The following is a 27,970-nucleotide window of genomic DNA, read 5'->3' as shown; positions in this document are numbered from 1 at the left end:
CTTATGTATAATCCTCATGCGTTGTTTGAGTCTTGAGTCTTGAGTCTTGAGTTGTTATACTCTCCTGGAGAGGGTGGGTTGCAAAATCTATTTGTGCTTTGTGCTTATGCTGTCAGTTTTGTGCTTATCAGTTGTGGTATTGTTAAATTACAGGTCATTACGAATGCCTGTGCTACACAGGCTATTCTAAGCGTTCTACTAAATTGTCAACATGAGGACATTGACCTCGGCAAGAAACTCAGCGAGTTTAAGGATTTCACAAGCAGCTTTGATCCAACGGTGAGATTATTTCTTCTTCCTACTGTCTTACCACACTTTTTATTATTAAACTTCAAACGGGGTGTCATTGATTTGAGCATCTGTTACTTGTTGTTTTTCTGATTTGTTTTTGTGTTTGAAGATGAAGGGACTAAGCATCAGTAATTCTGAAGTAATCAGACAAGTTCACAACAGTTTTGCAAGGTAAGCAATAAACGATTAAATTAAATCTAACTTTTATGTTTAATATATTAATGGCTGACTATGCAAGGGGCGAATAGGTACATGTACATCCACCATGGACATTATGTAATGTCCTAGTTAGTTTGTGTGTTTGTCTGTCTTGTTGTCTATCTGTTCACAGGATACCTAAAAAAAAGTTAAGGCTGGTGAAATGTTGTCAACAGATTAATCATGGGCCGAAGTTAAACAAATTTTGCTGAACATCTTTTTGTGGCTAAGAAATTATTGAAAGTTTTGTTTGTATGGCAGTTGAAGGACCATGCAAGACATGGCCACTTATGAGAGTGTCCCCTTGTGGAGCATTTTCAGCATTCAGCACCAGTCAAGTTAGTGACTAACAATCTTCACCACTCAGCTCGGTGGCAGTTTGCAACTCTATCAAGAGTGGACTCTGTCAAAATTGAAATGTAGTCAAATGCCCAAGTTGGGCTCTCATTCTTGATGTTTGGCTAACATCAAGATTGACTATGGTTAAAGCCATTGGACCCTTTCGGTTCAGAAAAAAAAATAAAAGTTCACAGATTTACAAATAACTTACAGGGTTTACAGAAGGCAATGGTGAAAGACTTCTCTTGAAATATTAGTCCATGAAATGCTTTACTTTTTGAGAAAACAGCAAAACAATATAAATTCTCGTTAACGAGAATTACGGATTTATTTTTAGCACATGTCATGACACGGCGAAACGCGCGGAAACAAGGGTGGGCTTTTCTGTTGTTTTCTCCCGACTCCGATGACCGTTCGAGCCTAAATTTTCACAGGTTTTCTTATTTGATATAGAAGTTGTGGTACACAAAGTGTGGGCCTTGGACAACACTGTTTACCGAAAGGGTCCAATGGCTTTAAGTCTATTTGACTCACCTGTCCGAGCTTGTTCCAAAGTGTAAAGTACTTGATATAAATCTCCCTTATCATAAATGTATGTATTTTCAAGGCAACAGATGTTTGAATTTGACTCGTCCTTGGCCAATAAAGACGAAGATGCGTACCATTTTGTGGGCTACATCCCGATCAACGGCAGATTGTACGAACTGGATGGATTGAAAGAAGGACCAGTAGATCTAGGTAGGTGAATAAATAGTTTTATAGTAACAAAATTTCAACAAAATGTTGTTTGAAAAATGATGGTGCTGTCCAATTCAGTCACACTCCAACACTGTTGACTTGAGATTTACAGTGATTTAAAGTGATGTTTACAAGTTTTATGGGTAGGGTCTACATTTTGGTATTACGTTTGTTGTTTTGTCAGGTCGACAGGGGAAGTTGACAAACATAAAGAGGACCAGAAAAACCGGTTGACAAATATGTCAGCAAATGGATTGTTGGAAGAGACCGTGAGGAAATTTTGTCAGATCCTCTCGTTCTAGCAATAACACGTTTTCATGCCTTCTTGGAAATAGTCAGTTGCATGCAAATTAGTTTTTGGATGGAAGAATAAAGATTTTCAATAGAACTGGAAGAATGCTTTCGTCTCAAGTGAGTTAGAAGAATTAGTTGCCCGATGTGATTTATAAATTCAATTAAAAATTCAATCAGACCCAGTGATTGCGTCAAGTTTAGTTAAAAACCGAAAAGCTTTTGTTTTTACCTTTTTTTCTCTTCAAAGTGTAATATTGGATAGAATTATCTGGTTCTTTCTTCAGGTAAATGCGATCCAGGTGATTGGCTGAAGACGGTCAAACCAGCTATTGAACAAAGAATTAAGAAGTAAGTAAATTGAAGTTTGAAAGTGGTCAAAGACACTGGACACCATTGGTAATTATTGTCAAAGACCAGTCTTCGTACTTGGTGTATCTCAACATATGCATAAAATAACAATCCTGTGAAAATTTGAGCTCAATTATTCATCGAAGTTGCAAGATGATAATGAAAGAAAAAACACCCTTGTCACACAAAGTTGTGTCCTTTCAGATGCTTGATTTCGAGACGTCAAATTCCAATTCTGAGGTCTCAAAATCAAATTCGTGGAAAATTACTTCTTTCTCAACAACTATGTTACATCAGAGGGAGCCGTTTCTCACAATGTTTTATACTATCAACCTCTCCCCATTACCTGTTACCAAGTGAGGTTTTATGCTAATAACTATTTTGAGTAATTACCAATAGTGTCCACTGCCTTTAAAACAACACAACGCATTCGCTGACATAACCTCAAACTCAAAGTGAAATTTCCACCAACTCTAACACCCTCCAGTAAATTTTTAAAAAGTACAAAACATCATAGCTGTACATGCAACAGCACCTTGTAAAGCATTACATGGTGCTATCAGAATTAGTTCTCATTAGTTTTGAGTAATTACCAAAGGTGTCCACTGCCTTTAAAGGGAAGGTATACATTTGGTAATCACTATTAAATTATTCGCAATAAAACCTTTCTTTGTTAGTAGTAGAGCAGCTTTTGATAGTATAAAAACTTTTTGAGAATCATTTCACTTCTAAGTAAGATCGTATGGAAAAAGATACCAGCTTTTATTCTTCCAAAACCAGAGGATTGAGGACTGAAGGCCCAAGTAACACCAAATTTAATAGATGTTAAATTTGCATCGGGGATAAAGAATATTAATTTTGGTTTTTTTTACCCATACACCGATGTGTGTTAGCACTGTATACTCAGTATTTTCCCCGAGTCCTGTGAAAAAATATCAAAGGCATGTTACTCGGGTGGGATTCGAACCCAAGACCCTTGCAATTCTAGAGCAGTGTCTTACCAACTGTAACACCAAATTGTTTGTGTGTACAATGTACTAGCCAAAATTTTATCACCTTTGCATTTGAACATATCAGGATTTAAGATTGTAAGAGGGTTCATTGTCAAGTTTTACATTTTTATTATTTACAGGTACAGTGCCGGTGAGATCCATTTCAATCTGATGGCAATAATCACCGATCGAAGAATGATATATCAGAAAAAGTACGACAAGTTAAAGGCACAGTTAGAGACATTAGAATCACAGGTATAACTGTTCAGGCTTTTGTTTGGTTTGATATGTTCTTTTTGCATAAAAAATTACCATATGAGCTACATTTTTGTCATTCTAGTATTTTCTTTAATGTCTGTAACCCTCCTTCTGTCTGACCTTTCATTGTTGTCCATTGTGGTTTGAATCCCACCATAGTGATCTGCCTGGCTTTTTGTTATTACAAACCCAGGAAAGTACTGAGTATACAATGCTTTAACACAATCAATCAATCAATCATGATCAATTTATAAAGCGCCTAAATAAAATGTTCGCTCAAAGGCGCTGAGGCACAGGAGAAATAAATAAGTCATTGATGGTAGGCCTCCTGAAACAAGTGGGCTTTCAGAAGTGACTTGAACATATTGAACGATGTTATGTTCCTGATGTGATTTGGAAGTTTATTTACACATCGGTGTAAGTTTAAAAAAGAGAATAAATATGTCGTACTAAACCTGACAGTGAGTGCTACATTTTGTTTTGGTTGGTTATCAGGGTGAGTTGATGGAGACTGACCAATCAGCCGGTCTGTCAGCCACCAGCATCCAATCGGAGCTGAGTAGATTGACCATGCTTCTTGAGGAGGAGAACCAGAAAGTCAACAAATTCAAGGTACAATTTCCTCAAATCTGTAACCCTTAATTTTATCGTTCATATTAAAGGCAGTGGACACTATTGGTAATTACTCAAAATAATTATTAGCATAAAATCTTACTTTAGTAACGAGTAATGGGGAGACGTTGATAGTATAAAACAATGTGAGAAACGGCTCCCTCTGAAGTAATGTAGTTTTCGAGAAAGAAGTAATTTTCCTTGAATTTTATTTCGAGACCTCAGATTTATAATTTGAGGTTTCGATATCAACCATCTGAAAGTACACCATTTCGTGTGACAATGGCATTTTTTCTTTCATTAATATCTCACAACTTCGTCGACCAATTGAGCTCAAATTTCCACAGGTTTGTTATTTTATGCATATGTTGAGATACACCAAGTGAGGAGACTGGTCTTTGACAATTACCAATAGTGTCCAGTGTCTTTAAGTCACTTATGAAGGCTTAGTGGTTTCTACTTTGTTGCTTGGTCTGAATCTCAGACTTTCATATCACTGTAACTGCTGCATTATCACAGGCACGGGGAGGCATAGCCGTACACAGATACAGAGTCCTAAATATTAGGGCCTGTTTCTAGGGTGGAAAATGTTCATAGCTTCATAACTGAAATCTTACCTGCAAGAAGCTACCACTAAATTCAACGGATTCACATTCCATGGCAGCATACATTTTTCTTCGGTGGGTTTTGGTCGTCATATATTCCTCACAAATCCGTCATTTTTGTGAAATAATGCAGCTAGCTCCCAATGTAACAAAAATTCCTGTTTTGATCGGAAAGAAAAATACACGGTGAATGACGTAACGTTTATCTGCTATCAGGTGACGGACAATCCTCCAGTCAAATGGCGAGGATCTGCTCGAGTGTTATGTAAAACAACTTATTCAATGACCATGAGTGTTTTTAATCTATCAATTTGTTAAAGGTTGAAAACATCAGAAGGAAGCACAACTACCTGCCGATGATTATGGAGTTATTGAAGGTTCTAGCCAGTAAAGGAGAACTACTACCCCTTGTACAACAGGTATGACTTAAGCCCGGTTCATAGTTCCTGCGAATGCGAACGTTAACGTCACAAATTCGCAACAAATAATTTGCAGCAGTTCAACTCTGGGCAACTCACTTGCGAATATCGCTGCGAAAGGAGGGTGTGACCTCAAATTCACGTGCATTCGCATTCTCAGGAAGTATGAACAGGGCTTCAACCGAAGAAAAGCTCTAATAGCTCTTAGACATAATCTGATGGATGATAACCAAGCATACATCCGTATGGACTGTAAAAGGGGCAACCCTGTTTCAGAAAAGGAGTAGGTGGCAATGGCCCCCGAAAAAAAAAATCAATTTTAGCCCACACCTTGAAGTGGCCTTCTGGCCTTGTGTATCTGGTGACTTGCGTACAAAAAGAAGACTTACCATGGCCAATTGGTCTAGAATATCAACAAGAAGTCGTGCTGGATGAGTTATTAGAGTCTGGTTTCATCTGGCTGTGTTCAAATCATATCTGCAGGGGTTTATAATAAAAGTTATAATAATGATGGCTTCTTATGTAGCGCTCAAATCATCTTTCCAACCATGTGCATTTTATAACAAACGGTTACAAACGCTTTTCAGACCAACTCACTGGATCCAAGGCAACTTGTCCATTTAACCACTTATGTGATATCTTGTGATTTCTTTCAGGCAAAGGAGAAGGCAATAGCCCTATCCAAGGAGAAAGACGAAAAGAAAAAAGTGGAGGCTGCAAAGTGAGGAACTTAAACCTACTCTCTTCTTTCAGCCGCCATGTATTCCCAACCGACAACTGCGGCCGCAAACAGCTAGCTTATACCAATATGCCTACAGCAGCCACAAATGGCTGCAAGATTTGACCTATGTTCCACTCAACAAAGAAAGTGTGAAGGTCGTAAAAGCGTCAATGCTTAACGTTTTCCATGTCAATGTAGTACACATAAATAAAATAAAATCTCTGTTTTATTCTGTTTTTCCTGGGTGGGAACAATTGTGTTAAAAAAAAACAGGCACAAGTAGTGTCTAAGTGCATGGTGATGATGCTACATCAATGCAGGATCTTTGATAAATACTTCACCATGCAGTTTGCAAACATGAATAAAGCTGTACTTGGCATGCAACTTTTCAGCTGATGAGCTGATTCTTCCTTTTCCTGTTCCTTTTCAAAACAGTGCCATAGACACGGTACAAAACGGTACCTATGTGTTCAGCCGTTTCCTTTTTTGCAATTATAACATTAGCTGCATGTCTGTCATAGAGTTATATATAAGAACTAGAGGGCGCACTGGTGATGCTTCTCGCACAAAGGAACCGCAGGGAGACGCGCGCGCGCCATTCTGTACGCGCATTGAAGTTGAAGTACACATTTGAGTTTGTGTTTATTGAACGCTATGCGATGCTCTTTTGTCAACTAACAAAATGGCCGCACAAACACACGCTGTGCGATGCTTGTTTTGTCAACTTAGAAAATGGCTGCTGCGCGCATGCCGGGTCGCGTATAAAGGCCAGTCGCCCTCTAGTTCTTATATATAACTCTATGATGTTTGTGTACTGTGTTTTTGTACCCATTTGGTGGTACCCTGCCTGTTTACCATAGTAAACCCATGCATTAACCCTAACCGACCCCAGCTCTTTGAAATCCAGCAGCATGTTTTGTTTGGCTCTGTTGGACTAAGTTCTACACAAGTAAACTGATCATGTTCTCATGGGTGCAGACATACTGCCATAATCAGATTCCAACATAGTCTTGTTAATCTCGAAAAACAAAAACAAAATCTGCGTCAGATCATGGTGTGGTAGTAGTTAACGAGATGATAGCGCCCTCTATCTACATTTTTCTCCCCTAGTAGGACACAAGCGTCTAAGAAACAAGACCAAGTGTAACATTTTGGATGTTGAATTAATAATAATAGTATTAATAATTGTGGCTTCTTATATAGCGTACATGTACATGTCTGTCACCCAGTGCGATCCTGGTGCTGTAACATACAGTATTTTCTGCCAGATGTGGGACTACGTTTGAATTATGAGAACTAATTCTGATAGCACCATGTAATGCTTTACAAGGTGCTATTGCATCTACAGCTATGATGTTTTGTACTTTTGAAAAATTTACTGGAGGGTGTTAGAGTTGGTGGAAATTTCACTTTGAGTTTGAGGTTATGTCAGCGAATTTGTTGTGTTGTTTTAAAAGAGCAACCTATTGTTTAAGGCAGTGGACACTCTTGGTAATTACTCAAAATATTTATTAGCATAAAACCTTTCTTGGTGACGAGTAATTGGGAGAGGTTGATAGTATAAAACATTGTGAGAAACGGCTCCCTCTGAAGTGACATAGTTTTCGAGAAAGAAGTAATTTCCCACGAATTTGATTTCGAGACCTCAGGTTTAGAACTTGATGTCTCGAAATCAACCATCTAAACGCACACAACTTCGTGTGACAAGGGTGTTTTTTCTTTCATTAGTATCTCGCAGCTTTGACAACCGATTGAGCTCAAATTTTCACAGGTTTGTTATTTTATGCATATGTTGAGATACACCAACTGTAAAGGCTAGTCTTTGACAATTACCAATAGTGTCCACTGCCTTTAATAGTACTTCAGTATACTATCATATTTTTGAAGTTAATGAGTATAAATGTCTTTTGCAGAAGCAGCCAGCTGTCAAATGTTGGTTCAGAATTTACAACACATGCCAGACCTTTTTGTATGTGTTCGAACATTGTGCCTACTTCAAATGTTTAAAAACGGCCGTAATTAAATAAAAGTGTATTTAAGTTTCTCACAAAGTTTCAGGTGTACTGTTGTCAGTGTTTTTGTCGTCTAACCCATTCATATTTGCAATAAAAGTTTGTTTGAGATAAGTGCAATGCACTATTTTTGAAATTGTATGATCTCGATCATATATCACACAACAATTGTTTTGACAATTTAGCTCTTTAAAGACACTGGACACTATTGGTAATTGTCAAAGACCAATGTTCTCACTTGGTGTATCTAAACATATGCATACAATAACAAACCTGTGAAAATTTGGTCGTCGAAATTGCGAGATAATAATGAACAAAAAAAACCCAAAACCTTGTCACACGAAGTTGTGTGCGTTTAGATGGTTGATTTCGCGACCTCAAATTCTAAATCTGAGGTCTCGAAATCAAATTCGTGTAAAATTACTTCTTTCTCGAAAACTTCGTCACTTCAGAGGGAGCTGTTTCTTACAATGTTTTATACCATCAACTCTCCCCATTACTCTTACCAAGAAAGGTTTTATGCCAATAATTATTTTGAGTAATAACCAATAGTGTCCACTGCCTTTAAGTTTCTCACAAAGTATCAGGTGTACTGTTGTCAGTGTTTTTGTAGTCTAACCCATTCATATTTGCAATAAAAGTTATCTATTTTCATAAAATAGAGGCATTTGTTTGAGATAAGTGCAGTGCACTATTTTTAAATTGTATGATCTCGATCATATATCATACAACAATAATTGTTTTGACACTTAAGCCTTTAAAGATAAAGGCATGGACCTAGGTAAATGTCAAAGACAAATGTTCTTAGTGTATCCGAACATACAGTGTAAGCATAGAATAAACAAATCTGTGAACATTTACTCAATTGGTCATCGAAGTTGCAAGAGAATAATGAAAGAGAAAATCTGCCTTGTTGAACAAAGTTGTGTGCTTTCAGATGTTTAATAAAGGGCTTCAGGCCTGAAGTCTTTTAATGTGTTTTTTTGTTTTTGTAAACTGTTACTTCAGAGGGAGCCATTTCTCCCAATATTTTTTACTATTAACAGCTCTCCATTGCTCGTTACCAAGTAAGTTTTTATGCTAGCAATTGTTTTTTAGTAATTGCAAATAGTTTACAGTGCCTTTAAATGAAAGGGACTTACCCCAAATCTTCCAAATCCGGACCACAGCTGTTTCAAAGGTTTTTGACCTTGTATTCTCCTTAGATCCTTGTGACACTTGATCCCGGATTCCTGCGAAAACCATTCCTCAAAGAGTTAATGACAATAATACAATTGTAGTTGGAAGTCTATAGCAGCAGCTCTGGATAGCGCACGAAAATAAATGACGTCACAATGCAAATCCACGGTAAACACGCAATATGGCCGCCCAATTCTTCTGCTAACCTGTGAAATACGCGAAGGCTTTTTAAGCAGATTTTTCTGCTACAGTAAGCACACAAATTTGCTTACCGTTAAGCAGCGCTATGAAATTGGGCACAGGCTGGCCGTTTCAGCCTTCCCGCTCAAGGGATCGAAACTCAAAACAATATAACACATTTTGACTTTCAAGTTTCTTCCTGAAAGTAGCCACATACAACTGTTTTATTTTTCAAACACAACTCAATTTCGAAACACTTGAATAAAAAAAAGTAAAGCACCGTTTACGTGGCGCACCCGAAGGAAAGAACACGAGTCAAAGTTGAATGGGTCTTTACAATAAGTGTGACCGTGTACTTTCTTTGAGTATTCTGGCAGGCACAATACTGCACAGGTCATTTATGGGGAAAGTCGACATTTTGTGTCATAATGTCCACATAAACCCAAGAATTATGAAAGTACAAGCTAGACAAGTTTTGAGATGTGCCCCCTTTCATCATATCAAAAGTTGATAGGAATTAGACAGTGCAGTCTCCATAAAATGTAAGATTTGATGATTTCTTCCATTAAGCTGTGTACAAATCGTGCCTACAAATCGTGCCTGTAGGAAGTCCAGGCTCTGTGGCTCTTTTGTAAACTTGTGATGTCACATGTCACATCGTATACTGAACTTATTACGCCCCACAATTTGAAAATGAGAAGCGTTACTGTCAATGACAGTTTCGTTTCTCAGATGATGTGTTCCTATTATCTGCTTATTCTCCCTGTGTGGACATTATTCGCTTTGGATTTTCGGCGATATCTAAAAAGCGCTACGACCTTTGAAACGAAATTTTAACATGCTAGTTTTGTTTGTATACATCTACATTTATAAACGATTAAAGACACTGGACACTATTGGTAATTGTCAAAGACTAGTCTTCACAGTTGGTGTATCTCAACATAATGCATAAAATAACAAACATGTGAAAATTTGAGCTCAATCGGTCATCGAACTTGCGAGATAATAATGAAACAAAAAAAACAAAAAACTTTTCACATACACACGAAGTTGTGTGCGTTTAGATGGTTGATTTCTCGATGAAGTCTCGAAATCAAATTCGTGGAAAATTACTTCTTTCTCGGAAACTATGGCACTTCAGAGGGAGCCGTTTCTCACAATGTTTTATACCATCAACCTGTCCACATTACTCGTCACCAAGAAAAGTTTTATGCTAATAGTTATTTTTGAGTAATTACTAATAGTGTCCACTGCCTTTAAAACAATCGAACAGTTCCGAAAAAACAAAGGTACAGTTTGCCTTTAAAATTGAATTTCAGGTTTTGTTTTTTAAACACCGACCAAGGTTCCTGCCTCCATGCCCCAAGGGACTTTTCCCAAATGATCCCCAAGGTGTGTGACCCAGGTTTCCCCTTAAAATCTGGTGACACTTGATCCCAGACTCCTGCGAAAACAACCCGTACGGGGGGTAGTGTCATGGTGTCAGTGTTTAAAGGAACATTTCAGAATTGGTAAGAAAAACAAACATCCCTCGACAAATTTCTCTCTGAAATGTCATATTTGATGAGAAATAAATAAACTTGTTTGGAGTTATAAAGGAACACGCTGCCTTGGATTGGACGACTCGGTCTATAAAAAAGCGTTTGCAACCGTTTTTTATAAACTGCATATGGTTGGAAAGATGTTTAAAAAGTAGAATACAACGATCCACACAAGTTTGCCTCGAAATTGCGTGATTTTCCTTTTACTCTGCAAACTAACACGGTCGGCCATTTATGGGAGTCAAACATTTGACTCCCGTGTTAGTCGACGAGGTAAAAGGAAAACCGTGCAATTTCGAGGCATGTTTGTGTGGATCATTGTATTCTACTTAAAGGAACACGTTGCCTTGGATCGGACGAGTTGGAAAGATGTTTTAAAAGTAGAATACAATGATCCACACAAGTTTGCCTCGAAATTGCGTGGTTTTCCTTCTACTGTGCGAACTAACATGGTCGGCCATTTATGGGAGTCAAAATTTTGACCCCCATAAATGGCCGACGTGTTAGTCGACGAGGTAAAAGGAAAACCACGCAATTTCGAGGCAAGTTTGTGTGGATCATTGTATTCTACTTTTACAACATCTTTCTACCCATATGCATTTTATAAAAAACGGTTACAAACGCTTTTCAAAGACAACTCGACCGATCCAAGGCAACGTGTTCCTTTAATCTGTCTACCCATATGCATTTGATAACACACGCTTTTCAAAGACCAACTCGACCGATCTAAGGCAATGTGTTCCTTTAATCAATCAGTGAACGCTTTATTCATTTTTTTTTTTAAATTGATGTCATGCAGTTCACAACATATTTTTTATGTGACCCAGATGGCCGATCGATCTCAAACTTCTACATGTTTTTCAGTTTATGTATGGTGGTTTTCATATAGTGCTTAAACTGCCAGAAACTGTTTTGTTGGCAACAACGAACTGTGTTATTTTAATGCTTTAATGTTGTTCTATGCACTTATTCCCGTGAGCCGTCGCACATTGTATGTTAATGCTTACCACGTGGTTTCATAGATCCGGATTGGGGGCGTGGTCTAAACCGAACTTTGCCAACTTTAACGGAGTCGGCGATTAATGTGTAACCTGATTGGCTGTGCAGAAATCAGCTGACAGTTTGTACCCTGCCCCTCGCAGCATATAAATCGAAGAAGGTTGGCACAGTGTGGTTATTGCGTCGTGCATTAACAGAGTGCTACCCGACAGAGGTGCAACATGGTGAGTGTTATCCTTTGTATACATGTCTATATTAGCCTGAGGTTTTGCCAACCAAGGTTGAAAAACCATGATTGTGAGCCAAAAAGTAAAGCAAAAATAGATAGCCACAGCTTGTAACAATGACACACTAAAATTCAAAAATAGTTTCTAGTTTGTTGGAAACGATACAAACAATCATGGTTTGTATTTTCTTTTAAAGGCAGTGGACACTATTGGTAATTACTCAAATTTTAATAAACATTTTCATAAAATCGTTCTTGATAACTAGTAATGGGGAGAGGTTAAGGTGTAAAACATTCTGAGAAACGGCTCCCTCTGAACTGACGTAGTTTTCGAGAAAGAAGTAATTTCCCATGAATTTGATTTCGATACCCCAGATTTAGAATTTGAGGGTCTCGAAATCATGCATCTGAAAGCACACAACTTTGTGTGACCATGGTGCGACAAGGGTGTTTTTTCTTTCATTAATATCTACAGGTCTGTTATTGTATGCATATGTTGAGGTACACCAACTGTGCAGACTGGTCTTACACAATTACCAATAGTGTTCAGTGTCTTTAATTGAAAGTTTCCTGAAAGTGGTGAACTTTAACTCGATTGAATGTTTGCCAACATTCGGCCGTACATGCCAACCAGCACTTTCACTTTCATATGTGAGGCAGGAGCATTTGTTGTTAAAAAAATGTAAAACTCACTTTGTTTTGTCTTTTTGCGACCGAGTAAAGTTGTGGACAAGGGGTTAGTTGGGTCTTCTTCTTTTTATCGTTCGTAAATCTGTAGCGTCGTTGATGCCAACTTTGGTCAACTTGTACAGTTGCCAACTTCACAGGCCTGTAGCATCGTTTTTAAAGGGCAAGGGCACAAAGGCATTTTCTCCTTGCTAAAGGGCACCCTATGAGGAAATGTAATTTTTTACTAGAGCATTTCAAGGGCAGCAAGGCAATGACCGGGGGCATGGAGGCAATTGCCTTCATTACCTCCGTGAAGTATTAGACCTGACTATTGGTTGGGTTTCTGCTTAGCAACTGTGCTTAGCAACCTATTGTGCTTCACAGCCTTTATGTGAACATTATGATGAACACCTACTACTTGTTAAAGCAATAACAAGTACACAAAACAAGTTCTTCCCCCTGTTTTTGGTAATACAGGCCTAGCAACTTTTCTTAAAGATGCTTTCAAAATATTGAAATTATGCTGGTTTTTTTTCTCCATTAAATATTTTTGAGAGAACAAAGTAAATATCGGGTGCACACACTTAGCCAAAAAGAGGGATGGATTTGTTTATCCGTTGATGCTCAAATCAAGCTGAAAAGTGGAAGGGTATAGACTAATAATTTTTGTATCCTTTGCTGCTCGAAACCAACTGAAAAGGAGGAGGGGATAGGTTTGTTTATCCCTTGAAACTCAAACACGACCGTCGTGCGATAAATTTAAAGTGGTAAATTTGAAAAATAAACAAATGTTCAAAAATGCAGTTAAATGTGATCCTGTACCTCTTTACCTGTTTCTGGTGTTATGATATTTTCATGTACTTTTTGAAAGTAAAATAAAGTGGTTTGAAGTGGGAAATGAGGAAATGTACACTTACTTATTTTGACGAATCTTGGCAATTCCAGGGCAAAGTGTGTATATAGCGCCAACCCAAAGTGTTTGTTTTCTTGTAGTTTCGTTTCCTGATTGTTCTTGCCCTATGCGGCCATCTTGCTCATGCAACCGCCATTCCAAGTGAGACAAGTTCAGGGACTACTACAACGGATAGATATGTAACAACTACAGTTCAATCCACTGAGACAGTTGATGGTGGCTGGTCATCTTACACCGAAGCATTGGTCAGTAAAATGCATTTTTGTTTTATTGTAAAAACTAAAATAAAAATAAAATAAATGAACAAAATAAATAAAGGAATAAACAACCCACAGAGTGCCACTGTTAGAGAGCACCTCGAAACCAGGAAAACATTACCGAATATTCTTTTTATTTACACACAAATTCTGCAGGAGGCTTTGAGTAAGGTGAAAGAATGGTTTGGGGAAGCTTATGCCAGCATCCGAGATAGAGTCAATGGGTTAATACATGGGTAAGTTAAAGCTTTTTGTTTTCGCTTCCAAAGCCAGTTGTGGAACAGTGTAGGAGTATGACTTTCTGTTTATAGATTTGTGCAAATTATAAGTGACTCCAATTTTGTTTGTTGGTTTCAAGAAACCTACTCGAGTGAAAAATGCTTTCAGTCCCCAACAAGAAATTGTTCGTGTTGACTTTTAGACATCCTTTAATCTGCTGAGTAGTAATAAAGTGGTTAGAATGAAGGACTTGCAATCACAAGGTTGTGGGTTCAAATCCATCCATGGTAACCGCTGATTTCACAATGAACAGAACATTGCCGTCCAACGTTACTGAATCACAAGTTTGTTGATTTGTGCATTTCATTAACCAAATACGTTAAACCAATGTTTTTATAAGAAATATTGACTGTTGCCAGCTTTGTTTTTGAAATACATGATTGTAAGAGGACTTGTAGCTCAAAACGGTAACTGGACCAGAACTCTTTTTAAGAGACCAGAGTCAGCATAGCAAACAACTTCCTGACACACATTTTAACATGCATTTGTTTTTTACAGGTAACTATTTGTGCTAATACTTGTTTTAGTTGAAGAAACACAGTGAGGTCTTAATCTTCTTTAATATTAATTTTTTTTTTTGAATTCACACAGAGATGCAGAAGTACCCACCCCACTCTACAAGGATCTATGCACTGCTGAAATACCCTTTGGGTATGAAGCCAGGAGTTATAATGACTCTATATGGGTGACTGTAAAAAATGTGTTGCATGGTGAAGATGCAGTCTCGTATGCCACGACTAAACTGCAAGAATACTTCAATGGGAGAAATGACCAAAGTATGCGTTGTTTTTTTCTTTCTCAAAGTTTAATTCTTTCCCTCACCCATGGTTGTATTTGTTCTACACTCTGTGAAAAAAAAGGGATGATTGGCTTCATTTCATTGGCCGTATTTTACTTCGTTCTACAAAACTGAAGCAAAACACTTTTAAAAGTATCAGAAAGTAACTTCAATTTTTTAAAGTGTTTTGGAATAACTTTATTAACAACTTTTGACAGCCCAGTTATTTTTTTCTTCTTACGAGTTTACCTGGTAAACTTAATATAATCACAGCCCTGAAAAAAAAAACTAATATTTTTGTTTACCCATACACCGATGTGTGTAAACACTGTATACTCAGTACTTTCCCGAGTCCTGTGACAAAAATATCACAGGCCTGTTTACTCGGGTGGGATTCGAACCCACGGCCCTTGCAACTCTAGAGCAGTGTCTTACCAACTAGGCTACCGAGGTTGCCCGGTAGCTAGAGGCAGTTCGAATCCTATGTTTTGGCAGCGGGTACCGCAACTAAATAATAGATGTTAAATTTGCATCGGGGTTAAAGAAAAAATCATAGCAAAATCTACTGCAGTTCGTTATTACTGTTATTGTTTTTTCATTGAAGATTTGAACATCAGCATGACCACACCCCTCCGAATGACACGCCCTCGGTCTGATGATGAGAGTACAGTCTCTAATTATTCTCTATATTTGCCCCGTGAATGGCATGACAACCCTCCCCAGCCCGTTGACGGAGAGGTGAGTATAACCGTATAACTTGGGGGTTTCTTGGGGGTTCCTTTCAAAAGAGATAACTGGGTCAAAAGAGATAACCGATAAAAAGAACCCAGTAAAAAAAAAGTAACATGTATTATATTAATCACAAAAGAAGAGGAGAAAATACGCAGCCATGATCAATATTTTAACTCCTGTTGAAACTACAACAATTGAAAACAAGTGATATTTGAGACAAACATTAATATCTGGTTCGTTTTAGCATGGAGATAAACCCCCTCGTGGTTTGAGGCATTACCTTGTTCTTTATTGTTGCCATGTTTAAACATTTACTATTCTAAATGTCCCAATGATTGTGTATAATAAACGAAAAACAACAACACCCAACTGGCCAAGATCAACGATTTAATTCCTAATTACACTACGAAGTTGTTTGTTTAGCCCCCCCCCCGCCCCGTCTAAAATATTACCAAAGACAAAATGTTTTGGGTGCAAAACACTACGCTGCAATTACATTGTTGGTATGTTAACACCATGTGCCTCCGGGTGTTAATCTTACACACCCCAGTTTTTTCCAGTGTACCATGTTTAGCATGGTAGCCTGGGACAATCGTGTTTTTGTATTCAACTGTTTTGTCTTATGTTTTGTTGTTTCACAGGTGGTTTTACAGAGAGAGCCAGCCACAAGATACTTCGTAAAGACGTTTTCGAGCCACATTTCCTCCTCTAATTCGCAAGAGTTGTCTATGCTGGAGACCCTGCTGAACCAACGCAGGGAGCAGTTTGTTGGCGATCAGTTCTTCATCAATGTCTATGATCCGTAAGTTGGAATTTTGCAAAGGCAAACAAAGTATAGTGCGAACAATTAAGGCGTGTTTACAAGAGCAATTTTGTTATCTCTGATTTAAGAAAACCTAATTTCCTGATTTCGCCAACGTTAAAGTCACCTGGAAGTGGTATTTTTTCAAAATAAAGCTTTTGTCACTAATATATGTGTTTTGATGAGTGGCATGTGAATAAACAGTTAACTAAGGTTTTAAACAATCAGTTCTTATGTTATTTACAAAGTAGACCCCGACCCGAGAGGGCGCTGTTCGTGACGTCAATCAAGGCAGACTTTGCCTGTAATGCGTAGAGTAAACACAATTGCGAAGTACATGTACGGACCAAGTCGTGTGTTTGTACGTTTAAAAAAAAAAAAAAAAATGTTTTTTTTTCCCGGCAATGCCGACCAGGTGTATTGCTGCTGAATGCAGAAAAACACTTTTTGAAATGTACCAACTCACGACTTGGACGTACATGTACTTGGCACGTGTTTACTATACGCATTGCAGGCAAAGTCTGCCTCGTTGGCTTCACAAAAGGGGTAGGCGGAGTCATCCCCCATACAACTTTATATATATTTTAAACATATAAATCGTGACAAAAAATTACTAAAAAAACTGTTTTATTGTTCGTAAGCATATACTCTTATGTTTGAAAGAAAAAAATTCTATTTCCAGGTGACTTTAATAGTTGTCACTATGAATAGCTGTGATCAAGTAATTTTGCTGTTTACTTTAATTGCCATAGTAAGCGTAATTCTTTATGTGATCAAATAATTACAGTAATTATACTGTAACTTATGGTCATATATAGACTTCAGACTTTAGACCTGAAGTTGTTTTTAGACATCTGAAAGCACACAAATTTGTGCAGCAAGGGTGTTTCTTCTTTCATTATTTTCTTGCAGCATCAATGACCAAATGAGCCCAAATGTTTCACAGATTTGTTATTTTGTGCTTGTGTTGGGATAAAGTGGGGATAGGCCTACTGGTCTTTGGCAATAATACAAAACATGCCTTTAAATAAGTAATTATAGGGCTGAAGCTTCTCTCCAATGAGGTTATGCTTCTTAGAAAACCTTCTGTTGTTGAACCAACTTGCAGGGGTGTTTTTCTTTCACTATATAGTCTCTTGCAACTTCAATGACCAATTGAGTCAAAATTTTAACATTTTGTTGTTTGATGCATTTTGAGATACAACAAGTGTGGATTTAATGATACTGGTGCTACGTACTGGTGATAATTTTTTATTTCCATTTCTGGTGATCATTAATATTTTAAGGGCTCAAAATTATTCATTTTTTTCACTTAAAAAAATAAAGGAGTTCCAACCGTCCCACTGAGGTCATGCTGCAGATGAAACCTTCTGTTGTGGAACCAACTTGCAAGGTGACACTCTCTGACCTCAAGCTACTGGACGAGGAGGAGCCCCAGTATGTACAACTATGCGAGGACGACGATGACTATGAGGCGAGGATGTATTTCAGGGCAGTGTGGGTCTCAACAACCGTCAACGCACTGTCACCTCAACTGGCAGAATTAACGGCTCTGCCTTTGCTGGATAATTACTTCGACAGATACAACAGTTATGGTATATAATTTCTTGTTATCCATAAAGGTCCAACTGTTAATTGTAAATTATCAGTTATTGAGTTCTTATACACTTAAAAACAACTATCATAAAATGAAAAAAAAAAAAAAAAAAAAAAAAAAAAAAGTAATTAATTTGTCCATTTTGTGAGGATTACTTTATACCTGCATCAAGAGTGATTTTCTTGTTCAATCTTGTTCAAATTTTTCTTAAAAGTCTTACAAACTCTTCAGCTTTTTAAGGATCTACAAAGATTTTGTAATCCTTTAGAAATACATGTAGACCTGTGGCCTCCAAATTTACATGCCGGTTCCCCGTAAAAACTTGAACTATGATGAAGTCTCTGTATTTTTTAAAATTCCTGTTAAAAAATTAAGTCATTCTAAAATGGCAACAAATGAACCTAACTGGTGAATAAATTTGTGACTTTTGCAGGTGCTTTGATTCCCAAGACCGAGCCGGTCCGTTTGACCATGGCATGGCCGACCTCAGCCCCCGTCCCTGGAAGCTCCCAGGACTACACCTTCTCGTACTTTGTACCCTTCGATCCAGCCCACCCCATCCCTCAGCCTTTGGACAATAATGTAAGTTTATCATCACGGGGTAATGTAAATTTCTTTGAGGCTCTTTCCTCGAAGTAAGTTAAAGCCAGTGAACACTATTGGTAATTACTCAAAATAATGATTAGCATAAAACCGTTCTTGATTGCGAGTAATGGGGAGAGATTGATAGTATAAAACATTGTGAGAAACAACTCCCTCTGAAGTGACGTAGTTTTCGAGAAAGAGAGAATTTTCCACGAATTTGATTTCGAGACCTCAGATTTAAAGTTTGAGGTCTCGAAATCAAGCATCTGGAAGCACACAACTTCGTGCGACAAGGGTGTTTGTTTCTTTCATTAATTTCTCGCAACTTCGATGACCAATTGAGCTCAAGCTTTCACAGGTTTGTTATTTTATGCATATGTTGAGATACACCAACTGTGAAGACAGTGTCCAGTGTCTTTAAAGGGTTTTGATATCTTTTGTAAATTAAGTTTTGGGCCATCCCATGAATCCATAATCACTGTGAATGAAAATGTACGTTACCTGTAGACGTTTCAGCAGAGTTCTTTTCTGACAGATATGGTGCACTACAAACGTCCGTTATAATCATTGAAGAAGCGGAAGGCAAGACGTCAGTCAGTTGCGTGTTGAACTCGATCAATGGCGTGCTCGTTGAATACTTCCTTTATTCTCAATGCATCAATGCACTCTAACAGTGCCTACAACGCTGTGATGCAATCTGTTGGTTTGCCAGCTATTGAAAATAATAGATAAATTGTGATTCAGTAACTATATAGACGACAATACTTATTCTATCGTCATTGTGAAATCAGAGGTTAACTTGGAAGGATTCGGAGCTACCACCTTGTGATTGCAAGTCCTGCAGTCTAACCACTGGACAGTGTCTTGTATTGGTTTAATATACGCAATGGTTACAAGCTGGAATGGGGCTGTCAATGTTATATAAAAGTATAACAACTATCATCTTAAGATATGTTCAAACAAAACCCATGCCAATGAAAACACAAAATTGTAAAAATAAGATTGCACCCAAACGCTATTAAAATCACACAACAGTAAACATTAAAACAAAAGCGAATCCAATTAAAACCTTGCAAAAATCACATTCATAAAACGCAATAAAAACCAGAAGGCAGGGAGAAAATTTCAAAACCCAAATAACACAAGGTCCCAAATGAGATCCTCGATCATTATTACACCTTATCGATCGATCGAGCGCACATTTTTCGAAACAATGGGTGTTCTGAAAGCAATTTTGAGAAACTGGCATTTTGAAAACAAAAAGGACTGTCACAAAACTACATTAATTTGTGAATTAATGTGTTGCTCGTTTTTCCATTTGGTTAAAACACAGATAACTAAAGTACTTGGTTATCTTGACGCAAAATATATGTTTTTGAAATGGATTGAGGTTATAGACACCAAAAGCACACATATTTTTTATAAACCACAATTTTTAATGTTGATCTTTTTTGTTAGAGTTATTTGTCTCGCCTCAAATAAATCTCATATCTAATTACAGGTGGTTCTTGTTGATGAGCCAGACTCCACTATCTTTGCTATGAGTTTCAGGAGTTTCAGCTTTGACCCCTACAACATTGAACGAGTTCAGAAGCTCAGGAGTTATTTGGATGAAGAAGGGGAAGATTACGCAATCTCAGATCCTGTCGCTTTTGGGTTTTACAATTCGTAAGTTGACTGAAGGAATTTGGATAGCTTATTGATCTAATCTTTTCGCCTTTTGATTGTTTGTTAGGTATATTTGTTTGTTTGTTTATTTGTTTGTTTGGTTTATTTGTATGTTTCTATACTTTGCTCATCAGGATAGCCTAAAACTATCAAACTGCTTTTATTTGGTATGCCCTGGCATATTATTTTTTGTATATTGTTGTGCTAGTTTGTGATGATCCTAAATACTCATTACATGATACAGATTTTACAAGTTGAGATGGCATCTGGAAATCTTGATTCGTTTTTAATTACTATTGCATAATCTTTCTTGTGATAAAGTCACTGCAAATTTATTATTTATTCAATTCACACCAATCGAGAATTTGATTAAAGTTACACATACCCCAACACCCCAACGAACAACAGCAATGATTTGATCTGTTCACTAAAGGGAAATAAAATACTCCAACACTGTAAATAACACTTTGTGGTCGAAGTCTCTACATTATGTAGACTTTTCCCCCTCAAATTTACACTTCATATGTAACGTTCAAATAAAAACAGATTGCTTATCCCATTAACAAATTCCCAAAGGTTTAAATTATGTTTGAATTTATTTTTTTCTCTCAAGGAAATCCTACTTTAGACTGTATCACTCCAGCGAAGTACTGGTGCGCATGGGCACAAGAGATAAGCAGCCCAAATGCATCAAAGATTCCATTCCACCATGCTTCCACAGAGGTAAACTTTCCCTACGTTTGTTCCGTTCTCTACTGTTGCTCCGCGGCCATTTATTGGGGTTAAAAATTTGACTCCCATAAATGGCCGACCGAGTTAGTCGAAGATGTAAATGGCAAACCGTGCAATTTCGTGGCATGTTTGTGTGGATCATTGTATTCTACTTTTACATCATATCTACCCATATGCATTTTTAACTAACGGTTTTACAGACGCTATTTATATAGACCAACTCGCGTCCGATCCAAGGCATGCAACGTGTCCCTTTAATTATCGCAATAAGAAGGGGTTCGCCCCAAGAGAATAACGAACGACAAAACAACACTGTTGCACAAACTTAAATTATTGATTGAGAAAACAAACTGTGTTAAAGACACTGGACACTATTGGTAATTGTCAAAGCCCAGTGTTTTCACTTAGTGTATCTCAACAAATGCATACAATAACAAACCTGTGAAAATTTGAGCTCAATTGGTCGTCGAAGTTGCGAGATAATAATGAAAGAAGAAAACAAACCTGTCACACGCAATTGTGTGCTTTCAGATGCTTGATTTCGAGACCTCAAATTCTAAACTTGAGGTCTCAAAATCAAATTCGTGGAAAATGACTTCTTTCTCGAAAACTACGGCACTTCAGAGGGAGCCGTTTCTCACAATGTTTTATACTACCAACCTCTCCCCATTACTCGTTATCAAGTGAGGTGTTCCTGGCTTGATTAGGAGCATATTGCGCTACGGCACCATTACATGGTGGTTTAAATGAATAGGTCTCGTACTTCAAAACGTATAGCACCTCCTACCTAGCTTAAAGGACAAAATACTGAACGCTTCGTATGTTATGCTATAAGAACCTAATATTTGTATTACTGAATAAATCAAAAATATAAATTGTCCTTGCTTGTTTACTTTTTTAGGAAAACACTGTCCTAGTTATCGAATCATGGAGACATTCAATGGCAACATTGAGCACCGCCACTTGGCTGGAAGTCTTTATGTGATGAAGAGGACACACACCTGCATCATGGACGATGCATACGGTGATGCGTATCTGCCGCTTCATCGTTACTTCTACGGTAAAAATAAATGTTATAGGCACTGCCGTCGATTTCACAAAACGTTTAGGTTTAAGCTTAGGACTTAGGACGAGTTAAGTTTCGTACAATAGGCGTGACGACGCATTGAACCCATCCTAAGTTAGGAAAGTTACTCGTCCTAACTCGAGAAATGATTAATCACAGAGCGTTTCGTGAAATCGACTGCTGCTGGACATCGAATTTTCAAAGACCATTCTTCTCACTTGGTGTACCCCAACAATATGCATAAAATAACAAACCTGTGGAAATTTGGACTCAATTGGTCGTCGAAGTTGCAAGAGAATAACGAACGATAAAAAAAAAAATGTTGCACCAACTTAAATTATTGATTGAGAAAACAAACTGTGTTAAAAACACTGGACACTATTGGTAATTGTCAAAGCCCAGTGTTCTCACTTAGTGTATCTCAACAAATGCATACAATAACAAACCTGTGAAAATTTGAGCTCAATCGGTCGTCGAAGTTGCGAGATAATAATGAAAGAAGAAAAAACCCTGTCAAACGAAATTGTGTGCTTTCAGATGCTTGATTTCGAGACCTCAAATTCTAAACTTGAGGTCTCGAAATCAAATTCGTGGAAAATTACTTCTTTCTCGAAAACTACGTCACTTCAGAGGGAGCCGTTTCTCACAATGTTTTATAGTATCAACCTCTCCCCATTACTCGTTACCAAGTGAGGTTTTTTGATAATTAATTTGAGTTACTACCAATAGTGTCCACTGTCTTTAAAGGCATGACATAATAATACCTTTTTTTGAACCGTAAAAACCTTCTTGCCACTTTAGGACAGAACAGCAAGCAAGAACATATGACCCGAACCACACCGGTTATCTTGGTCCACAAATCAACAGAGAACCCTCCAACTGGGTGTGACTTCACCTACAATCTCATGTTCTACCTGCCACCTGACCAACATGATGACCCCCCAGAACCTATCCAGGTAAAAAAAAAACCACAAAAAATAACCACTCAATTCAATTCAGCAAACATGAAAAATCACATTAACAAATTGCACATCAAAGATTTACAAGCAATACAACAATTTTACGAAAAATACAAAATATGCAAAAACATTCATTCATTTCAGCAAGCATGAAAATCACATTAACAAATTGCACATCAAAGATTTACAAGCAATACAATAATTTTACGAAAAATAAAAAATATGCAAAGACATAAAGCATAACCTGCCCTGGCCGCGGGCAGATACAGGTACTGTAGGAAACAACCTCCATACCGGTTGGGATGGTATCAAACAACACTTGAAACAAAACAAAAGACAAGAACCCTGGCAGCGATTAATTATGGCCCAGTCTCCAGTATTTTTCTTATCGCCTTTTAGTGTTTTTTCTTGTAATTGTATATTATAGCCATTCTCTGTTTTGTAATATTTTTAATGTGTCAATGTTTTTACTGTATGCCAGCATTTGAATTACACTTTTTGGGATCTTATAAAGATTATTGTATTGTATTGTATTGTATATTGTATTGAAAGTCAATAGCGACAATATTGAATAACAAGATCAAACACACCCTTCACAAGAGGGATACGTATTATCCACCAGCATCCAGCCAAGCCAGGCAACTCAGAAAAAAAAACAAGCAAAAAATACCAAAAACACACTACAAAAAGACAAATGATAACGATTAAAAATAAAATAAAAATATGGACCTGCCAGCTGATTTTTTTAAGAATGCTTTTTTTTAATCTTATTTTTTACAATGCTTTACTGTAGGATGGTATTGAATTTCAAAGACATGAATCCAAGGAAACCTATGTCATCACATTTACCAACTCGACAAATACTGATGCTAAGGAGGAGGAGCTTCGCACTGAACTGGATAAACAGGGACTCTGTTACAGCACTGATGAATTCTTCATTGCAAGTAGGTTATGTGTTGTTTTGTTGGCCGAGTTTTTTTTAAAAGGCAGTGGACACTTGGTATTTACTCAAAATAATTATTAGCATAAAACCTTTCTTGGGGATGAGTAATAGGGAGAGGTTGATGGTATAAAACATTGTGAGAAACCGCTCCCTCTGAAGTGCCATAGTTTTCGAGAAAGAAGTAATTTTCCACGAATTTGATTTCGAGACATCAGATTTAGAACTTGAGGTCTCGAAATCAACCATCTAAACGCAAACAACATTCGTGTGACAAGGGTGTTTTCTTCTTTCATTATTATCTCATAACTTTGATGACCGATTGAGCTCAAATTTTCACAGGTTAGTTATTTTATGCATATGTTGAGATTTACCAACTGTGAAGGCTAGTCTTTGACAATTACCAATAGTGTCCACTGCCTTTAAAACTTTGTGTAGAAAACTTTTCATCAGATTATCTAAACATCAACAGATAGCAGATAGATAACATGAGATAGTTACACACCATCATCCAGGATTGCATTTTACGATTCGTTTTTTTCTATACAGAGGATAGGAGGGTACAGGAAAAAGTTGTGCCATAAAAAAATATGTTATTATTTTTTTTCCAGCTTACGATGCACCATGGAGACCACAACCCCATCGCTATGAAATTTGGATCTCACAAGCAATGTGTACCGCCGCACCAAGGTAGGAAGTAATTTTAGGCTCCCTCTTGGAAATTAATGGGCTGCAGGTGTATAGACTGCATCTCTAATTTACAACTAATTAACTCTAATTTACGCCCCTCAAAAAAAAAAAAGAAAAAAAAAAAAGGCTGTTGACAAGTATTTTTATAAAGGGACCCTAACCATTGTTATTGTATAGGCCAAAACATACGTGTTCCTGGTTGGATTGGCTGCATATTACGCCACAGCACTTTGTAAACCAAATACATGCTGCTTTGTAAAGAAGTATGTCTTTGTCGAATGACAATACTATTTTGGTTAAAACCGGTCATTTTGTTGCAAAAAATTACCACTTGGCAACAGAAAAGATGGCTACCGGTGAAAACTTTTCAGGAGTGAACAAAATTACGTCATCATGTATGCGCAATCTGATTGGCGGTTGCCCGCAAAAGTTGCCACAAAGTTAGAAACACATTCTACTCGAAATACACGTTGCCTCTGGGTTGCCAATTAACTGCTTTCGAGCACGACATGTCACACACGGCAATCTGTGAGCAACCCCTTGTGGCTAGCAACTTTCGTTGATTCGAGATGGCCAGAAAATTGCCACGTGTGACGTGGGCTTTATGAGCACAGGTGCAAGCTCGCGTGTCACGCCCAGGTTTAAACACTTCTTGCTGTGGTTACATCATCCTTTTAAACACCCCACGTGATGTCCTCTCAACCAATCAAAATGGAGAAAATGTCTGGGGTATTTATGAATATATAAATGTATAAGAAGCCACTGTTATTATTATAGGCCCCCTATTATGTTCAGTCTCAATCAGTGTTTTGTCTTTTATCAACAGTCTGCAAGGCCTTGATAACAACCTGGTTGACATTCAGTCTTCTTCAGAAGACGACAAGGATGACAGCCAGGCTTCCGAAGACGACGACACATGGTGGGGTTGAGTAGAAGTAATCACAAACAACAAACAGACAACTGTAAACAATCAGAACGAATAAACGAACAAACTCTTCACCTTCTTTGAATCATTGCAAAAGATGTTTTAAACTGACACTATTTACACAGCTATTAATTTAACAAAGATGTAGAACTCTAGTAGGTAATGAGTAATTCTGCTTAGCCACATGTCCATTTGCTTGGCAAGTTGCTGTACTTATGCCAATTCCATATAAATTGTATAAAGCATTAAGCAGTGTTCAATGCTTTGATTATTTGAAATTTGACTGTACTTGGACGTTACAGATAAACTTTTGTTGAGTTAAAATTTCAATTTATTGTGCCTTTAAAGGCACTGACACGCTTGGTAATTGGCAAAAACCAGTCTTCTCACTTGGTGTATCTCAACATATGCACAAAATAACAAACCTGTGAAAATTTGAGCTCAATTTATTGGTCGTCGAAGTTGCGAGATAATAATGGAAGAAAAAACAATTTGCCACACGAAGTTGTGTGCTATCAGATGCTTGATTTCGAGACCTCAAACTCTAAATCTGAGGTCTTGAAATCAAATTCGTGGAAAATTACGTCTTTCTCGAAAACTACGTCACTTCAGAGGGAGCCGTTTCTCACAATGTTTTATACTATCAACCTATCCCCATTACTCACAACCAAGAAAGGTTTTATGCTAATAATTATTTTGAGTAGTTACCAATAGTGTCCACTGCCTTTAATAAAAAGAGGAACTTAGTGCATTTCTTTGTGTCTATGAAAACCATAACACAATCTTAGCTATCAATTGTATTGGGGTTGCATATGGTGTATATCTTTGTAATGCTGCCCCTTTTGGGTTAATTGTAGTTTAAATAGCTAGTTTATGGTATGACCTTTTGTTCAAACAAGTTTTTTTTTTACTCCTAGAGCTAAGTATATAACTCCATGTGTTCGTCTAATATTGGTCTGCCAGAAATAGAACATGGCATTATGTTGCAATCAAAATACCCATATACGATATCATTTTGTTTTAATATTCCATTAGTCTGTAATTCTTAAAGACGCTGGCTATTTAAAGTTGTCGAAGACTAGTGTTCTCACTTGGTGTATCTCAACAGACGCATAAAATAACAAACCTGTGAAAAGTTAAGCTCAAGTTGCGAGATAATAATGGAAAAAAAAACACGAAGTTGTGTGCTTTCAGATGCTTGACTTCGAGACCTCAAAATCTAATTCTGAGGTCTCGAATTTGTCGAAAACTACATTAGGCCTACTTCAGAGGGAGCTGTTTCTCACAATGTTTTATACTATCAACCTCTCCCCATTACTCGTTCCCAAGTAAGGTTTTATGCTAATAACTATTTTGAGTAATTACCAACAGTGTCCATTGCCTTTCTGGTTTTTTTTACTCCTGGTGCACCGATATTTTACTAATCTACAAATCCAGTGAGACTAGTGATCGTTTTTGTTTTTTGCTGATTCTTAATTATTAAATTTATCTCTTATGGCTTTTTTTCTCAAAATAAATAAAACTGTATGTTTTTTTTCTTGTTACGGAAACATTTGTTGTTATGACTCCATGCACATGTATGTCAAGCTCTGGTTTTACAAAGATCTCTGGTTTTACAAACAGATTATTTTTTAATACAAACCAACTTTTATTTTGCTAATATTTCTGGTGTTTTTCAAAAACAAGTTTTAATATATCATCACTATAGGGCTGGGGCTATTCCCACAAAACTTGTTACCAAGCGATGAGTTACTCTGGGTGCGTTCGTTTAGCTTCCCTGGGTCGACCCCGGTGTGTGGCTTTTTTTTTCCCAGGACGAACGTGGGTAATTATCTGCACACGTTCGCCCTGGAAAAAGAAAACGCCACACACAGGGGTCGACCCGGGGAAGCTTATCGAACGCACCCTCTGATGAATCAACGTGCGTGTGGCAGATAGGCCGTGTCCGAAACGAAGACTTCGGCTACAGCTACGGCTAGATCGCGCGCGTCTGCTATTCTTCAACACTGGTAGACGCGCTGATCTAGACGTAGCTGTAGCCGAAGTCGTCGTTTCGGACACGGCCTTTATACTCTGTGAAGATTTCGCTCGTCCTCAGTACCTTGCTTGAACTAAAGGCGCTGGGATGGGCAAACGCATCATGCAACGCTCATTGGTTTAATAATGCGCAGTCCCATCATGCATCACACTCACACTGCACCATAATTCTATACACTGCGTACGTGACGTACTTCCTGAACACGAATCTGTGCAAGCGATTAGCCCATCCCAGCGGTCCTGGATAGACTTGCCGCTGGGTCCGAGCGAATGTGAAGATATCCACCCATTTCAGCTTGCTTTAGGCAGGGCGTTTTTGCTTGAGATCTTCTCAAATGGGCCTGACAGTTCGATAGTATTAATAAAACGATTTCATCCGAGTATTGACA

General features: G+C 37.7%; 2 protein-coding genes and 1 long non-coding RNA gene across 4 annotated transcripts in view; 2 read left to right on the top strand and 1 right to left on the bottom strand.

Annotated features, from left to right (window-relative positions):
* The window catches only part of LOC139948232 (ubiquitin carboxyl-terminal hydrolase isozyme L5-like), a 9,947-nt gene extending 1,859 nt beyond the window's left edge, over positions 1–8,088 (top strand). The window contains exons 4-11 of the mRNA XM_071946322.1: positions 154–279; positions 401–462; positions 1,436–1,566; positions 2,145–2,208; positions 3,341–3,455; positions 3,954–4,070; positions 4,996–5,094; positions 5,751–8,088. Of these exons, the coding sequence (XP_071802423.1) occupies positions 154–279; positions 401–462; positions 1,436–1,566; positions 2,145–2,208; positions 3,341–3,455; positions 3,954–4,070; positions 4,996–5,094; positions 5,751–5,819 (783 nt within the window). The 3' untranslated portion in view covers positions 5,820–8,088. The remainder of the gene's footprint in view (positions 1–153; positions 280–400; positions 463–1,435; positions 1,567–2,144; positions 2,209–3,340; positions 3,456–3,953; positions 4,071–4,995; positions 5,095–5,750) is intronic.
* LOC139948233 (uncharacterized) lies at positions 2,090–20,053 on the bottom strand. Of its 2 annotated transcripts, none has more exons than XR_011787425.1 (5): positions 19,066–20,053; positions 8,970–9,059; positions 5,484–5,571; positions 4,688–4,833; positions 2,090–2,186 (listed from the first exon to the last, which is right to left on the bottom strand). It is a non-coding gene; the product is annotated as an uncharacterized lncRNA (long non-coding RNA). The 2 variants fall into 2 exon arrangements; XR_011787424.1 differs by lacking the exon at positions 19,066–20,053 and adding an exon at positions 13,539–13,656.
* Positions 11,806–27,970, top strand: LOC139948230 (uncharacterized). Its single transcript, XM_071946318.1, has 15 exons — positions 11,806–11,950; positions 13,615–13,779; positions 13,948–14,027; positions 14,662–14,846; positions 15,453–15,586; positions 16,222–16,382; positions 17,709–17,977; positions 18,413–18,561; positions 20,066–20,232; positions 20,846–20,955; positions 21,866–22,024; positions 22,832–22,986; positions 23,783–23,933; positions 24,541–24,619; positions 25,446–27,970. Exons 1-15 carry the CDS (start codon positions 11,948–11,950, stop codon positions 25,546–25,548), a joined length of 2,070 nt encoding a protein of 689 aa, XP_071802419.1. The 5' UTR covers positions 11,806–11,947; the 3' UTR covers positions 25,549–27,970.

Source organism: Asterias amurensis, chromosome 15 (genome assembly GCF_032118995.1).
Source record: "Asterias amurensis chromosome 15, ASM3211899v1".
NCBI lineage: Eukaryota > Metazoa > Echinodermata > Asteroidea > Forcipulatida > Asteriidae > Asterias > Asterias amurensis.
Note: the sequence above shows the minus strand (reverse complement) of the source record. Positions and strands in the feature narration are given on the sequence as shown.